The following is a 16,953-nucleotide window of genomic DNA, read 5'->3' on the forward strand; positions in this document are numbered from 1 at the left end:
GCAGGCGGGCACCGACCGGGATGGGGCAGTTTGCTTGTCAGCTGTGTCTGGTTCACCTGAGCATTACAGTAATGTTCCATCTTGACAAATCACCTAAATAAACCCTATGCAACCTTCAGCAGTCAAACTTCACTCCTCAACAGCATGCTGCAACGCCACAGTTCTTCTGTGACTTCAATGCTATAGCATACATGATTTACCAGCCATCTGTGCCCCGGTATAAAACAGCACAATTTTAGACTATCATAGTGAGGGGCGGTTAATTAAACTATTGTCTGGAGAATTACCCATTTGGGCACATCTGTGGCTGGCTGCTCTGCTGCAGCTACACTCTTTTATGCATACCCACCATAAGAAAGCAAACTCTCAGGCTTTGTACCTAACAGAGTCATGCAGATGGCAACAGCACTTGGTCAAAAACACACTTCTGTGAAAATGTTTGTTTTATTAGTAAAGAGAGAAGCTCCTTAAAAAGCTTCTGTTAGTATTTCTCTATCACTGCAAATTTAAACTCAAATGAACTTAATTCCTAATGAAATCCACAGTAGGTGGGCAATCAGCACGTTTCCAAGCTCTGCCTGAGCTCACTTCATCCTCATACTGTCTTGATAAGCCAGTGTGAACCTTACCTGAGGACACTTTTAAGCATGAGGGTCACCTAAGGCAACAATGATGGGGTAACAGAGTGCACACACTGCTCGTCTTCCACTACTCCACAGTCTTACAGCAATTGCAGGTTTCAGTGGAAGGAGCTGCAAGTGTCAGGACTTACCTCTGTTTCTAACTCTAAGCTCCTCATGAAGCTGACAAAACCACCTCTGCTCAATGAATAGTTTACACTTGCAAACAAAAGGTCTAAACACATAAAACACCTTCTGCTACAAATGCCCAGGAAAGCTCAGACTATACAGTCCCATCTAAGGAAATAGTCTAAGGTCTACTAACATAATGTCCTGTCTCTGGAAGAAAGAGACTCAAGGCACCTTTGTCACTTGCAAGATCTCTCACTCCTCCACTGCTTTTGGCTGTACCCTTGTGCTGTGATCTGTCCATCTCCCCATTTCTCTTTGACAACACCTTATGAGGAAAGTTTCTCATGGTGCGAGTTTGTATAAACTTACAGAATTTTTTGATTACTTAGCCCAACTCTCTTCTTAATTGTCTCTCCCTTTGCCTGAATCTTCAAAGTTTTTGCAACAATCCTTTCTCAGTCAGTTTCTAGTGCACTAGTTAAGAAAATCAGCCAACTAGTTCAGTTAACTAGGGCAAAGTGGGAGCCAAGCCTCGTCTCAACAGAAATAACTGGAAAAACTCTTGCTGATCTCGAGAGGAAAAGAGAGACACAACTTTAACATTCAGATCATGGGTTCGCTTGGACAACTCATCAGAGTGCACAGGATTTTACTTTTCCTAAAATTGCTGCTGGTAAATTCAGATGTAAGTGAAAACAAGAACATTCATCTGTATTGGGTCACTTACTTCTCTGTGACAGATCCCAGAGACGCTACAACACAACTAATCCTTTTTCTTATTGCAGGCATCACAGAGAAACCTACAAAAATTTGCACATCTGTACTTCCTAACAAACAGTGGTTTGGATGGCTCTTTTCTCTTCTACAGCTCACTTTATTACACTAGAAATCAGTTAGTGTATGAAGCATGCAGTGTGCAGGATCATAATTACACTCTGAAATGGTCTGCTGAAGTATACAAGGATTAAGAAAAATTAAGTACAAACACAGAAAGCCCATCCACTATTTTTACCTTCCCAAATGAGGAACTTCTGTGACATCTCCTCTGAAGAGTGCTTCGCTTACATTCCTTAAGCCATTGGCGATCCCTTCACAGCAGCTCTTTGCTTCCCCATCAGGGGGAAGATGAAAGACATCCATCTGTCCTGAGGCTGAAGTCCGCTCCAAAAACTGACTGCCCTCCTTCATACGCTGCTGGATCATTGGAGTGAGTGGCATCTCAAAACTGAAGTAGCTATCAGGCTCCGAGTATAATGTCTCCAAAGACTCTGCACTATAGTATAAAGAGGTATTGTCTAGGATGTTTTCAAACTGCGAGCTGTACAGATCGGTGGAGACGTCAGATTGCCTTTGTCCAACCACATCTTCATATCCTCCCATGGTTGCTTTTCCCTCCTCCATGATTCTAGAAATGAATCACAAACAGCTTGTTTCAGTTTGGCAGCTAAGGTTGGACCACTGAGAAGACCTCCTCATTCCTGACCTTTGAGAAAAGAAAGGCCTGTGCTTTGTACAGGAGAGCATTCAGTGGACAACACACTAGCTTCTCTCCTCATGCTGCCTCCACTTCCGACAGCACTATCTCCCTCTCTGCTTTGTTACAGTCTGGGGGATGTGAGATTCAATCTGATGGGCAAGAGGCAGGAGGGGAAGCACTATGTACAGCCTAATGTAAGGTAATGTCAGTTTCTCCACTCAGAAATTCACAAGCTCTCCACTAGTACCACTCTCACTGGCCATGTTTGAGACAAGCTGGAGCCACAAGCCCAGGTGGGCACTCTGTTGGCCTGGAGGAAGCCTCTCAAAACTGTGAAGCAAGCAAGATCCTGGGCTGAATCCTGCAAGACCACAGCTCACACAGCATCAGGTAGGAAGAGTGCACCCTGGTTATCTTTTCAAGCTTTCCCCCATTTGAGACAATCCAGCAATTTTTGACATGCCTTATGATGAGACTTGCATGCCCTCATGTGGCTGTAAGGGCCTGAGACCTAGGGGCAGATTTCAAGTGTTCACTGCCATCAGGGCTGAAATGGCTCTAGCACTAATCAGAGCAAAGTGCTCAGGGACCCAAAGGGACACATGCTGACTGGTTCACAGACACTGGTGCACCTGTCATTCCATCACAGACACAGTCAGTAAGGAAGAGCAATCAAATCAGGACACCCTTACAAAGAATGGCCCACACCACTCTTCCATGTGCTTGGCTCAAAACCAAAACGTCTAGCAGGGTACATGTGGGCAGACCTATGCAGTGCCTAAATTTAACGATATGCCACAGTTTCTTCATCACACAATCATTACCAGATTGCAAAAGACAATTCCACGCTTCCAAATCTGAGCCTCATTTCCAACTCCAGCATTGTGGTGTGGACTGGGTTCAGCTAACTTCTGGCACTGCCCATGACCGTACACTAAACATTACTGTTTCCACCATGCTGCAGGCAGAAGACAAATGAAAAATGCTGCTGATGGCAAACCAAATGGTTTGTTCCCAAATGGGCAGACACAAGTCCCATGCTTGCAAGGAGAGACACTCATCCTTCCCCCCACATACCACTCAGGCACCATCTCACCTGCCATGATCTCTCGCTAGCACAGCGGTCTCCTCCTTGCTGCGGTTCCTCTTGTCCTTCACAAAAACTTCATCCTCCCCACTTTCATCAAGCAGTGCCAGAGGAGCAGCTCCACGGGCAGCTCCCACCCCAGGCTCTTCCCAGACCTCACTCTTAGCACTGTCTGGCAAGGTGACCAAGCTGGAGGCAATCATCAGTGGCACAGAGTGGCTCGATGTTTTGGGGAACGCTTTTCTCTCCACAGATGTGGTCTCCAGCACTGAATGCTTCTTTCTGCTCTGGTCCTCTGCTTTCTGCAGCCATAAAATCTCCACCCCTTGAAATTCTACATGTTTGCTCACAGCTGCCTCTTTAGAGAGCCTCCTCTCAGGACCGATTTTCATTCTGCCTTGACTGTAAGCTGAAAACTCCTCAGATTGCACCCACTCCTCCACTGTGCTGGCCGCTTCCAGGTTTGTCACAGATGGTCTATGACAACTTGTCTCCTCTGCTGTGTGGACCTCCTCAGCTTTATTACTGGTGGCTTGCAAGGACTCAGACTGCTTTTCACCAGTCCATATTGTATCCAGATCTTTCTCCATGATCAAGTGCATTTTTTCCTCAACTGTTTGCTTAGATGGAAGAGGCATGTCTGAGGGTTTTTCTTGGCCTGCTGCAACTGGTTCTCTGGCTGTCTGCACATTTTGGCAGCCAGGAACACTCTTTTCTTCCATGTGCGTCTCTGAATCAAGAGAAGTATTTGCTCTCTGTTGTACCTTTGTTGCTTCTAGCTGTTGAGAAATTTTCATAATCTCTGGCAAGTTACCCACAGGTTGCAAACCTTCTTCTGTAGTGTGCAGCTGTGCTGCCTTAACCTGAGCTCTAGGCTCATCTGCAGAATCCACAGACTGGGGAGGAGGCCTGCCAAGTATGTGGTAACGGTCCCGTTCTTCTGGACTGCAAGTCACAGGCTCTGCCTGGCTCTTTGATGAAGTCCTCAGTGCATCTCTGCTTGCCTCCATAGTGCCGTATTCTGGAAATTCATTGATGATGGTGTGGGGCAGCAAAGTATTACTTCCATGGCCACTACCTGCAAGAAAAGAAAATAGAGTATGGATTTACCTAGTATACACATAAGCAAAAAGCCTAACCTCCCCTCCCAGCTTTTTCATAACAGAGCAACCGCGTTCACTCCTGAAGGGAAAACACCACTCTGTTTAACTCACTTCTGCGTGCTCACACTGCTGTTATCCACAACTGATTCCTCTTACAAAGGAGTTTTTGGGCAGCCCTACTTTGGAAGTGTGTACTGCTGAGGAAGGAATGCCAAAAATGTCTGCTACACTTGGGAAAGGGTCCCAGTGGCCCATGAATATCTAAGGCCACATGCCAAATGCAAAATTGAAGAAAGCAGACATTCAGAGGTTCAACATCCATCCACAGCATGTGTCATACACATCAGTTTTTACTTAAAAATTACTTCTAGGTAATTTTCACTTATTAAGATGAAACACAAGGAAGGTAATCAGCCACACCTCATAGTAAATATTACAAAACCAATTATGTAAATTACATGGTAATTCAACTTTCTGCCAGTACTACCCTCCTGCTTTAGCAACTCAGGCAACTGAACGTCTTGTTACAGAAATGCATGCATACCAAGTAGCTCTCATTTTCTCTTTGAAAAAGTAAATTCACTGCTTCACAAAAAGCCTGCTAGCACTCTCTCCTCATGCTGCTTCTCAAACCAATGTAGTAAACAAAGAGGGAGAGAAAACAATCGGTGGCATTTTCAAAGGAGCCAAGTACCCATTGGCTGCTATTGTTCTTGGGTAACACAGATCCAGTTGTTCTCAGAGCGAGGATGAATCAGCACGGATGGCACACTGATGCCTATCTGGCCACCTGATATCATGGTCCAAGGAGGAGATGAGCTTTCAGAAAAAGCAGCTGCAGCTGTGTTCACTGTAAACTTAGAGAAAGGCCTGGCCTGAGGTTTAAATTGCTTTAAACCAAATAACGAGACTAGATCCAAACACTACTCTGAAAAACATTACAAGGGACATCTCTGAAACGAGTTATCCACTTGCACTTGGATGCTTTGCCCTGTTTGAGGTGTATCTCTGGGTGCTGTTCTACAAACAGCGGCTGCCGCCGCTCCAACCTGGCCACAAGCCACTGCTGAGAAGAAACTCACATATCTGTTTAATGACAGGCTGAGTTCAAGGTAAGAGGGAAGATAATTTAATGCGAGTTCAGCATCACACAAGTGTGGCTATGTATCTGCCAGTGGTAGATACACAGACAAGACAAGATGAAGCAGCCCACACCTGGCAGCTAACAAGACAGTAGCTCTAACCACAGGGTTAATACTGCAATACTGCGCTTGAGGTGAGCATGCCCTGGATCAAACTGACAGACTCAGGCTGTGCCAAGACACAGTTTCTTTCCTTGTAGGTTCTCTGGTATCTCTGCACCCTTGATTTATTCACTCCAGAATAAAACTTCAGTGGGTCAGATTTCATCAAGATGACTGGGCTGCCACTGAGGACAGTGTCTGGGCCAAGTAAGGATCTCCTCTGCTACAAGATTCACGCAGCCTCAGACCAAAGAGTAAGATCCCACATGGCTGTGAAGTGCAGAAATTTGTCAACACCACACTGCTAGTCTGGCTCCATCGCAGGGTTTTCAGCTCACAGTTGCACATGCACTGGAGGAGTAACAAGACAGCGAAGTCTCCTGCCCCAAGATGAGCACTTCTAGATGTAGTGCCTTTTCTGGGAGCTCCAGACAAACAGCACCCACTGCACACAGTTTCAGCTGCACAACCACACCGGGGATGCATTCTCTGTCTGTTTTACGGCACCGGCACCAGGTCACCGTTTGGACATGCTTCTGCCAGGAATAGACATGAAAAGAACAATGCTGTGTGGCTGTAGAGCTTTCATACTTGCACCAGCACTAGCTCAACCTCAAGCCAGCAAAAGGCTCCCAACAGTTGAAATGAGCCCGGTGCATCACCCCCAGACCTCCATGGAGCTGAGATGCAGCCAATGCATATTGAAGGCCAATCTCCAACAAGGCCCCACATACAGTTTATGCCAAGCGGCCAGACTCGTCTCTGCTAATTGTTATCTTAGCTTCTGAACCGAGCTGACGGAAACAGAAGCAGCCTTATTTCTAGCCCTGAATGGTGAACACATTGCTGCATGCCTCTTCTATCGCCGGTGGCTGCTGCACACAGCAGAAAGCAGTCCCAAGAAAGTTTCCGGTTTGCTTCTCCTCCAAAATGTTTTCCATAAGCTACTCCCAATCAAATATTACCCTCCAGCAACCTCAGTACACTCAGGAAAAGCCAGGCACGTAGAACAGGCAGGTAAGTATGCAGGCACAGAGACACATGGGGAAGGAGCATGGCATGCCTCTCTGAGAACACGCAAGCTGCAAGTGTTTCATGTGGGCAAGAGAGAAGCACTTCCATAGTATAAAATTAAGGCATTTTCTACAGTGATGTCTACAGCAGCAAAGCTTTGGCAGGACTTCTGCAGCTGCAGTGTGACCACAAACAAATGGGTTTCTTGCTTTCACAGCATCCTGGAGAAACATTATATCATTCAGAGATGAATGGAAAAAGTTCATATGCGGCACCAAAGCAACAGCCTGTTCCCACCGCATGAAGTAGAGCCACACACAACACTGCCACAGTCTCTGCTCCATATAGACAGCAGCACCACCTGCACCTGCAAGAGGCAAAACCCTTCCCACTGCTCAGCACATCTCTTCAGGTGCCAGTGTCTGGAGCAAGCTGAGCTCTTTAAGGGAAACTCCTCCCTTATTCCCATCCACCACCACAGCATCATGTCTTGCTGCAGCTACTGGCATATCCTGTCTAATCCCATCCCCCAATATGACTGCATTACAAACAAGACTAGAAAAGCAACAACAAAATTTAAGGACTGCACTGAAGATGCGCAGGGAAAAAAAAACACCCACCACCAAACAAACAATGAAAGGACACAATCAGGTAACACCTATTTCTACTTTGCATTGAAAGCAGCTTCTTTCAACAGAGCAAAATTACAATGAGAGAAAAGGCTAAAATACCATGGGGGCGAGTGGCTAGACAACGGAGACCGGGCGAATATAATCTAACAGCAACTGGCAGCCTTTCTGATGGCTAGAGACTGAAAGAATTCATGACTTACATCAGGCATAGATATGATATTTCACAGATAAATAACCACTCCAATTCAATCAAGCTTGTCTGCAGCATAATAGAAGGAAATTCTAGGAAGAAAAATACAAGTTACAAGCATAGACAGACATTCTGTTCACAGGTACATTTTACAAAAGAATGGTGTGAGTGTCTCTCTCTATACATAATTTATATATATATATATGTATATATATATATATATATATTAGCTAGGAAGAGAAATCAGATATATTTGCTTGAACAGTCTCCTTACTCACAGAGGTTACTGTAGCTCCAGCAGTTACCCATTGGTCAAAGAAATAAAATGCACAGATCATCAGTTTATCTATAGCGATACCAGCTAATTCAATTGCTGCTGTTCTAGTCAACTGGAATCGAAATAGTTTCAAATTTCCTGGCAGCTGCTGCCCTGCACTGCACACAGTGATGTAAATGGAAGCTTTCTGAATATTATGAAACTGATGGGGGAACTGCAGTCTCATTCAGTCTATCGCCGGAGCTAAGGAGTCCACTTTGGCAGCTTGCAGGGGGAAAAAGATCTCCTCTAGTGAAGGCTGCCTGCTTGTGCTTAACTGCTGCTTGCTCTAGTAGTGTTCACGGAGGAATAAAGGGGCAGAATGGTGATCCTGAGAGTGTTGTGTTGGTTTTAGAGCAGAAGGTGTCTGATAGCATTTCAGCATTACTGAGCTGAAGGTTTCACACAACAGTGCAGTCATCTTGCATCCTATTTCTCTGCAGCTCTCAGCAGTGATCACTAGCAATGCGTGGGTGAAGCTGCATGCAGAATCGCAGCAGTGACCTCTTTCTACTGCAGACATTTGTCGCCTTTCTTTGTAAAAGCCAAATCAGGGCAATATAAACAATGTGTACGTTACAAGGAAATGATCTCTGGGTGACAAAGTTGAATGAACAGATCACAGCCGCTGCAGCACTATCATTATCTGCACCCATACAAAGCGGGTGGGGGAGCCATGCAGACTGCACACTGCATCCAGCACTTCACCTAGAACTATTAAGATCTACAGGGCAGCACCTGCAGACTGAGCTGGAGCAGACCCTGCCTGTGGGAGAGCAGGGATGCTTCTCCATTGCTGTCAGCAGCTCTTTTTCCAAATGATGTCACTCTCCATGCCCTGATAGTCCTCTGCTAGCCAAAGCCAAGGGATTTACATAATGCGAGCACTGAGCTTTTCTGATCAGACTGCAGGCATCCATATACCAGGCAGCCTGCAGCCGCTCTGGGCTTTTGGACATTGTGCTTACCCAGGAAAAGCTGAAGCCAGGCCTCCACCTGCCCAGCAGCACAGCGCAAAACACAGCATGGTGGAAATATGGGAGCTGACTGAAGCAGAGAGAGGAGTAGGGCCTATAAAATAGGTGCAAGTTAAACGCCACTGCTTTCTCCACACTCTCTTTGGCAAATACCCAGGATGTGGAGGGGAACTAGAAGGGCCTAAGCAGAAGAAGCAATCATGCTGCCTGAAATCCCTCACCCCAAAGAAAAGAGGATCAGAAAAGGTTACAGACAAGCCCCAGAAACACAGACCCAGTGGAGGCCAACAGCCCAAACTGAGTCCACAGTTGAACTGACCAGCATAGGACAGGACTCCATCCACAAAACTATTTCATGCTGCTCAGGAAGCCCCTGGCCCATAGGACATTAGAAGACCTTACCAGAGAAGTATCACTGTGTGTAGTTCTCCGTTCCCTAAATTCTAGTTTTGGCCACAAGAGGCTGCAGGAGGTGAACCTTCAGTCTGCTATGGGACAGCTGCTCTCTCATCAGATACAATACCAAGAGCCTCTCCAGCTGCAAGCAGTGCTCCAGCTCTTGCAACCTGCCATGCGGCACAAGTCACCACTGCTTGTGAAAAGGAGACCGAGAAGGGCTTCCAGGCTGCACACTGAAATACTGTCCATTAGAAAGCAACGACCAGAATAGCATGTTATTAATTTCTTTCACAGAGTTTTTTCTTTTTTTTCCCCCCAGAGGTAAATGGGGTTTGAAAGTTTCTGGTGTAACTCAAACTGCACTGAACTACAAGTTCTCCACTGGGCACCTTGTTATTCTTCAGGCTGCAAGAAGGATGGCACCTTGCCACAGCAAACTGCAGGCCCACACTGAGCTCAGAACAGGACCCAGTCCAAAACTAACACACAGCACGTGCTGGGAGAGCTTAGTGGGAGGGATTATATGCTACAAATTGCTGCATGGGCTGCAGATGGTCAATGAGATAGCTTAGTCCCCAGAGTCATTACCCTGGAAAGCAAATGTGTAGAGTGAAACAGTTCTAGCATGAGAGCGAATGGGAGGGAATACAAAGGGAAAAACTGGGCTTCTGTTGTGACATGGGTAAGTCTTGCTAAATGCAAGGTGTTTTTCTTCTTCAATACAACCCACAGTGACTGTCAGAACATCAACTTTGGGGTTTAAAAAGCTGGAAAGCATAAACATTGATCCCCAAATTCAAATGGCAAATCCAGAAAGAATCCAAACATTACAATTTATCCACTGCAGAAAGGAAGCTCCTAACAGATGATTTTCCAGGTTCAGACAGATGTAGTGATATTAAGAATTATTTTAAAAACCTCCAGCTGACAGAGTAATCTTCTGGAGCAATGACAACCCACAGCTGCTTTGACACTCTCAGTCTACCAAGGGAGGACTCCCTGTATGCACTTGTATTTAAGTATTTAAGATACTGTGTTTTTAACAAATCTTTTAAGAAGCAGCAAAAATCCTTGAAACAGAAATACAGAAAAACCTCCCTGGATTTCAAGGTAGCAATGATGTCTTAAAAAAAAAAAAAAAAAAAAAAAGCAACAGTTCGTCACAAATCTGAGAAACTCTTGGTCCTCGCAGCAACCACTGAGGAAACCAGACACACCCACAGGAAAGGATGCTCTCTGTTGCATTTTGAGATTCAGGATCAATAAACGAGGCTAAAAAGAAGGCATCCTATGCATTCATCAACACATCCGAGGAGCTGGATATCAAGTTACACAGTTGAAATAAAAATAGGGCATGGAGGGATGTATGTGTCTCTTCAGGCTTTGCTGCTGAAGGTGTGGTTGGACACTGCATGGGAACTCTTCAGGAACTGGCAGGGTGAACAAGATTCCCTTCCTCAGGAAGCTGAGCAGTCTTAAATAAACAACACGGGATTCCAGAGCAGAAGCTGCTCTGTGTCAGATGGTGAGAAGGAAAAGTATTTATTGTACCATGTTATGCTTTTTCAGTATGATACCACACCAGAACTCCATCTACCTGTGCAATTATAATATTCTACCTGTTCATTATCAAGACTTCCTGAGGAGCAGGACAACATGCTGCTATTCCTCCAGAAGACTTTAGAGATGAACCAGGACAACAACCTGTCAGAGGGCTTATGACTATGTGCTGCCTCCCTCATCCTCCTCAAAAAGTGATGGGGCTGAGAGGTGCCCAGGGCAAGGACAAGCAACAATGCAGCTGTGCCCCGCTGTGCCCACGTATGGCATCACATCAGCCACCAAAGACCCTCCTTTTGTGCTCATGAGCAGAGCTCCATCATGCCAGGAAAACGTTTCTACTCAGCTGCTGCTGTGCTCTGCCTGCACCACGTACAATCAGGGTGCCTGAAGGAGACCAGCCAGCACCAAGGGCAGCTGGCAACACCAGCCCCCAACTATCATGCACAGCCAGCAAAAGAGGTAATTACTGCCTCCATCTGGCATTTCCTAGCCACTGAGTGTTTAATTCTGTGCTTTTAAAATCAATAAACAAATAGCCCATGTTTTAACTATAATTCCTACTAAACCCCTGCCCTTCAAACAGCTTTGTTGTTTACTGAGTCAAGGATGTGGCAATCTCCTCCTTGCAGTTGTAGGTTATGACAACTTGTTAAAGTGCAGGTCACAAGACGTGCAATTTCTTCCTGCAGAGCAATGAGCTTCACATAATGTCTCACTACCCAGCAGAGACAGCAAACATCAGGGACAGCCACAAGAAAAAGTAGTAATGCACACTATCATTTAAAAACCCTTGCCAGTCTTCAGCATGTCACAAACAATGGTAGGACCCTAGAAACAATAAGAATTTAGCTTACAGATTCAAGTGTACATAACACTGAATTTCCACTGAGCGTGTGAGCACCGCATCTTAGCTTTCCAGATTTCAGTCTTAAAGTGCATCCCTGCTAAATGTTGTGGAGTGGATCTCAAAGGTACATACGTATCTTCAGGGGCTCTGTCACTGCAAAATGGACTTAGAAATCTGGCAGCCCTTCAGTCCTCACAGAATGCCCTTTTGCACCTTTTCAGGAAAGAAAAGCCACAGACAAAAACACCATGCTGGGGAGGACAGACTTTCAATGCTGCCTGGAGGCGGGAAGAGTGAGAAAGAAAAAAATGACAGAGGGTGGGGTATTGAAACAGAAAGTGATGTGGTTAAAATGCTGAGGAAGCCTACAGTTAGCCAGCCCCACAAATATGAGAATGGTGCAACATGTAAGCAAATAAATCTGATCTAAGGGAAGTTTTGAGAGTTAGGGTCAGGAAGGTGCCATGTTTGTGCAGACGCAAAGAGGATGTAGCAGAGATGGACATACATGACTCAAAATGATGAAGACAAAGAAAGCAAGGCAGAAGAGCAAAGAACTTACAAAGTTAGTGATATTTTACTGTAAGTTACAGGTATAACTTTCTTAAGGCTGCTTAAATCAGCCATCTAGGACCACAAAAAGGACGTGCAAAGAAACAACACCATGCTCTTCCTTAGGCCTTGAAACAAGTCAAAGAAATCTACAGCAAATGCGCTCATCTCCATGATTCACATTCAAGAATAAATATTGTCACATGGGTTAAGGTATGTATTTCCTTCTCTTCTGTGTGCCAGCTCTGGCACTGTTTGATCACTTGCAGAGGTTATTCAGCATGCATTGCCAGGAGAAACTTTGCCTTTTGTTAGACCTTTTCTTACCAAGTTTTTGCTGGATTAAGCTTGCTAAGAAATCAAAAGAACAGAAGAGTTACGATGAGGCAATGCACAGCAGTGTGTGGCTGGAACCATTCCTTTTGGCAGAAGCAAGCTGTTACAATGAGCTCAGCTGCCTCATGACACCTCACTGTACACAAAACAGTGAGTGACAGGCTTTCCAAAAAGCTATTCGTTTCACCAGGAATTCAAAAACAAGCTTTTCCCAGCAGCTGTTGGGAAAGACCAGATTTGCATAGCAACCCCAGGACTACTTGTACAGGGCTTTTTTTGTGAAAAAGATTAAGCTTTCTGTTACAGAGGAGGACTAACAGCTTCCCCTCCTAGAAGTATCAGAGAAAAGATTTCATGCATTTTACGAAGATATTTTCTTGGATTTCTCTCTTCAGATGATAGGCATTAGGAACTTCTTAGATTACATGTTTCTTTGGGCAGTCATTTTGTAGGGTTCCTTCCAAAATAAGGGACACACTTTTTAGGACTGTCATTTTGTCAAGACTCTTTTTTTGGCATTTAGATGTATGAACTGCTAAGTCAGAAAAATCAATACTCTGCAGCCTACCAAGGCCTAAGAGATGGGGCTGTTCAACAGAGACCACTGTTTGCATGGCCAGATCCAGAGGAGGATATGCTTTCAGACCTAAACAACAAGCGTCCTTTATGTTAGCGATGCTGAGAAGACGTCTTGTGCACTCCCACTGAGTTCAGATTTTAGAAAATATTTTCTTTTGCTGGAGGCAGGAGGCTGAGGCACTTCTGAGGAGTATGGTGAGGCAGTGCTGGGGCACGTGGCCACAGAGACCATGAGCAGGGCTCTGAAGGAAAACACACGTCCCCTTATCCCGACTGAATGAGACAAGGGTGCAGGGGGCCTGAATCTGCTTCTGTGTGGATACATCTACCCACTTCCCTGCAGGAGGAGGACCAGCAACGGAGGAGAAGGAAAAGAAGCCAGACAGAAGTCACAAACCAAAGACAGAGCCTGCGTACAGATTATCAGAGATTACAAAGCTCCCAGATAAAAGCAGACTGAGGGTACTAAAGAGAGAATTGAGAAAGTGTTTGTAATGTGGCAGCTTTATTAGAATGCACAATTGAATACAACAATTAAGCATCTCTTCTATATGCATCTAAGTGGATTCTTTTCTCCTCTCCTCTGTGAAAATGACCGTAAGCTTGTTAACCATGTCTGCTGTCTCCAGAGTGAGACCTATGCAAACAAGTGTTTGGCACGCTTTCCCCCAGTCATTCTCCCCTCTTATTAAAGTGTCTTATCCAATACAAGCATTTCAGTACCCAAATAAAAAAAATAGATTCTCAACAGCATCCAACGGGGTCTCAGAAATAAGACTGTTTTTGAGAGAAAGGACAAATTGGGAGGCATAACTAATTAAGCTGTTCAGCAGCTTACGTATCATGTTCTCGTTTTCTGAGGCCAGCCAAAGCATGGGTGAAACCTCTTTGAGTTAGATAAAAGAAAGTTCAGCTTTACTGCTCACAGTGACCAGCTGTTCTCCTGATTAAGTTTAAACAGGAGTGCTGCTCCTAGCCACTATCCCTGTCACTCACTCACTTGAAATCTTACAAACTTTGACACATGAAAAGCACGACATCTTTCTTTTAAAAGCAGCTATAGAAAGTAGCAAATTGGTTTGCATATTCAGTGGTGTTGCCCCCTCTCCAAAAATAGAGAGACTTCCAGACATAGCTGCTTCCACTGAAACAGTTCCCAACCCTTCGCTGCAGTTCTATCACAGCATATTTAGTATATATTGAGTCAAAGAAAGATGGGTTTTGGTGCACAAGGCCCTGAGTTTGTACTGCTGCAGTCAGTCAGCTCCATACTCATTAATCTGTAGTGAAGAACAAACTAAAGTTCACTGGTTTGAAGAAAACAAGTAGAAGGAGTAGTGCCATCTTTGTGCATCTGTTTTTGTCAAGCATCTTCCAGGAGAAGGAGGAGGCCACATTTGCCTGTGACAGCAAGAAACAGGTCTGGGTAGGCATAATAACACACAGTAGGGAATCTGAGTTTTGGGCAGGAGGAATAGCAGCCTCAAGGAGAGCACATATCCTCAGCCCAGCTGGGGAAAATTTACAACAGAAGGCGTATGGCTTAGTAAACTTTTATCACTACCCAAGGGACAAACAGAGGACTGCAGATCTCTGCCCAGACAAAGTGGCTGGAACGCAGGCCAAGGAGGCTCCTTAAGGTCCCATTTGGAGTTCATCTTCTCTCTTTTCTGGCTGAAGCAACCCCCTACTGCAAAGTAAGGGACCATTTCTGAGACTCTGTGTGGTATTTATCACAGTCATTCATTCTCTAGGCGTAATGGTATAGAAAAAGCACTTGTGAATCATACCCAAAAACTGCTATACAAATGTTAGATGTTAACCACTCTTAAATTATTTGCATATTCTCCATTGCAGCCATTCCCTTTTCATTAATTGTTAGCCCCTAGTAATAGTTTCTAATTAATAAAGGTACAGAAGGTAATTCAGATACAAGGCAAGAGGCAACACAGCAAAACTATGGTGAAGAACATACATAAGCCCATACTTCTGGCTGATACTTTGCCACGCTTTCTTTTATTGCTAAGTAGTCAAATGACTCTGAATGCCTATCATGCTTGCTAATTGTTTTGGCTAGTAACAATAATAGATTCACTTGGATTTATTAGACACAGCATACTTCATTAATGCCAATCTCCAGAATTGTACTAATGCCTGCTGACAGTACTCTCACATTGTCTATTACCAAACTAGAAATGAGGTCATTGTGATTCATGTAATAATGTTATATTCATGTTTGTAGCAATTTGTAAAAGTTTTTAAAATTCCTAAATGAAGACATCTGCTTGGTTTTGTCTCTCCAACTACTCTGCAATTAGGATTTCCCACATGGAAGACCTATCTGTAGGAAATCCAGGAGAAACATACTGCTCGCTTTCCAAACTTCACTGACGCTTTTTCTTCTTTTTTTTCCCCACAACTAAAGTAATGGAACTCACAGCTTGTTTCTGTGCTGCCCTTCTCCAGTAGGAAGAGAATCATCTTTAATTAAAAGTGACATTCCAGAAAGTTTGCAATTAGAAGGGATCAAGGTGCAAAGAGAACAGCCTAAGGAAATACTTTTGCAAAGATGGCAGAGATTGGTGGTAATTAAAATGAAGCAAAAACAAAAAACAAAACAAAACAAAACAAAACAAAACAGAAACAGATACAGTAACAACTTTTTCTTTTTTTAATCTCAGCTGGGGTTGGGGAAAGGTAGGATACACCCCTCCGTTTGAAAGAACAGTACAGAAACAAGACTGATCCTTAGGCATAACAGTAGATATTGCATCTGGAGTACATTAATTACTGAACACAGTGGAGGGAGCAGTTCAGGTATACCTAGAGTATCTAAATTAAAATCTTATCTACTTCTGGCTGTCAGAACAGCAGCGTGCAGCTCATACAGGGCATTCCTGGAAGGACTGCCAGGCAGAGCTGTGTTTTGGCATGTGGAGTACAGACGCATGGCTGAGATGTCTCCACTGTGTAGAAGTGCCAGGCTCCATCCACCACCCCCATCACCTGTGTGTGATTGGCACATGAGCCCCCATCACATCGAGGCTGCCCAGCTGAGCCAAATAGAAAGATAAGGGCTTAAGACAAAGAACTGCTTTAATTTGCCATGGCCAAAACATCGGGCTCTTTTGATCTGGCACATACGCTGAGTTCTGGTGAAGGGCAGTATGGCACAGCAAGTGAGCCCTTGCATGGCTATCAGGAGCAGCTTCTGCAATTCCTTCCCAAAGGTCTTCAGGCTGTTTTTGCACATATTAGTGATAAATAGCACTTACCCACTTCTGAAGGCTTCTCTTCCTCCAAGCCAAACAAAAATTCATATTTGGCCTTGGCAACAGACTGGGCATGAGCTGATATATCATTATCCCACACAAGTGCTTCTGCCTGCAGAGTCAAAATAAACAAAGCTTATTTATCTTCAGTGGGAAAAAAAAAAAAAAATGGCAGCAGGAACATGAGATCCATTCAGGTAGGTTGCAAGGTAAAGTTTAAAGTGCCTGGGCAAGAGTATCAGAAACTGTAAATTCAACTAAGAACGTTACAAAGCTAGAACCCCCATGAAAAACAGGACAGGCTGTTTCAGAGGGAAAAGAGTAAGTAGGGCAGTGAAAGGGAGGAGTAAGAGCTACAACAGGGAGAGTCAGAAATGGGTAAAAGGACAGTGAGGCACGTAGAAAGGTGTTTAGAGATGTCTGAGGGTCTCTGCCAGTCAGTTTACACCCGACCTCCACTGTTTACATCAACCCAACCTTTTGTTTATGATCAAACAAAAGGTTTGTTTGATCAAACAAACCTTTTTTCAAACATGTTAAACGTGCTTCTTTAGCCAGGAGGAGGCTCGGGGTAATCCTCCTGGCTCACAAGGAGGCAGCTGGGGGGATGGAT

At 44.6% G+C, this 16,953-nt stretch overlaps 1 protein-coding gene across 1 annotated transcript in view; it reads right to left on the reverse strand.

Annotated features, from left to right (window-relative positions):
• Positions 1-16,430, reverse strand: part of PSD3 (pleckstrin and Sec7 domain containing 3) — a 102,780-nt gene extending 86,350 nt beyond the window's left edge. The window contains exons 1-4 of the mRNA XM_042822771.1: positions 16,344-16,430; positions 7,510-7,591; positions 3,326-4,394; positions 1,765-2,157 (exon numbers count right to left, since the gene is read on the reverse strand). Coding sequence (XP_042678705.1) covers positions 1,765-2,157; positions 3,326-4,326 — 1,394 coding nt within the window. The 5' untranslated portion in view covers positions 4,327-4,394; positions 7,510-7,591; positions 16,344-16,430. The remainder of the gene's footprint in view (positions 1-1,764; positions 2,158-3,325; positions 4,395-7,509; positions 7,592-16,343) is intronic.
• Positions 16,431-16,953: the final 523 nt, after the last annotated feature.

Source organism: Centrocercus urophasianus, unplaced genomic scaffold (genome assembly GCF_019232065.1).
Source record: "Centrocercus urophasianus isolate 14NV4802_14NV808 unplaced genomic scaffold, USGS_Curo_1.0 seq_21, whole genome shotgun sequence".
In the NCBI taxonomy this organism is placed as follows: Eukaryota; Metazoa; Chordata; class Aves; order Galliformes; family Phasianidae; genus Centrocercus; species Centrocercus urophasianus.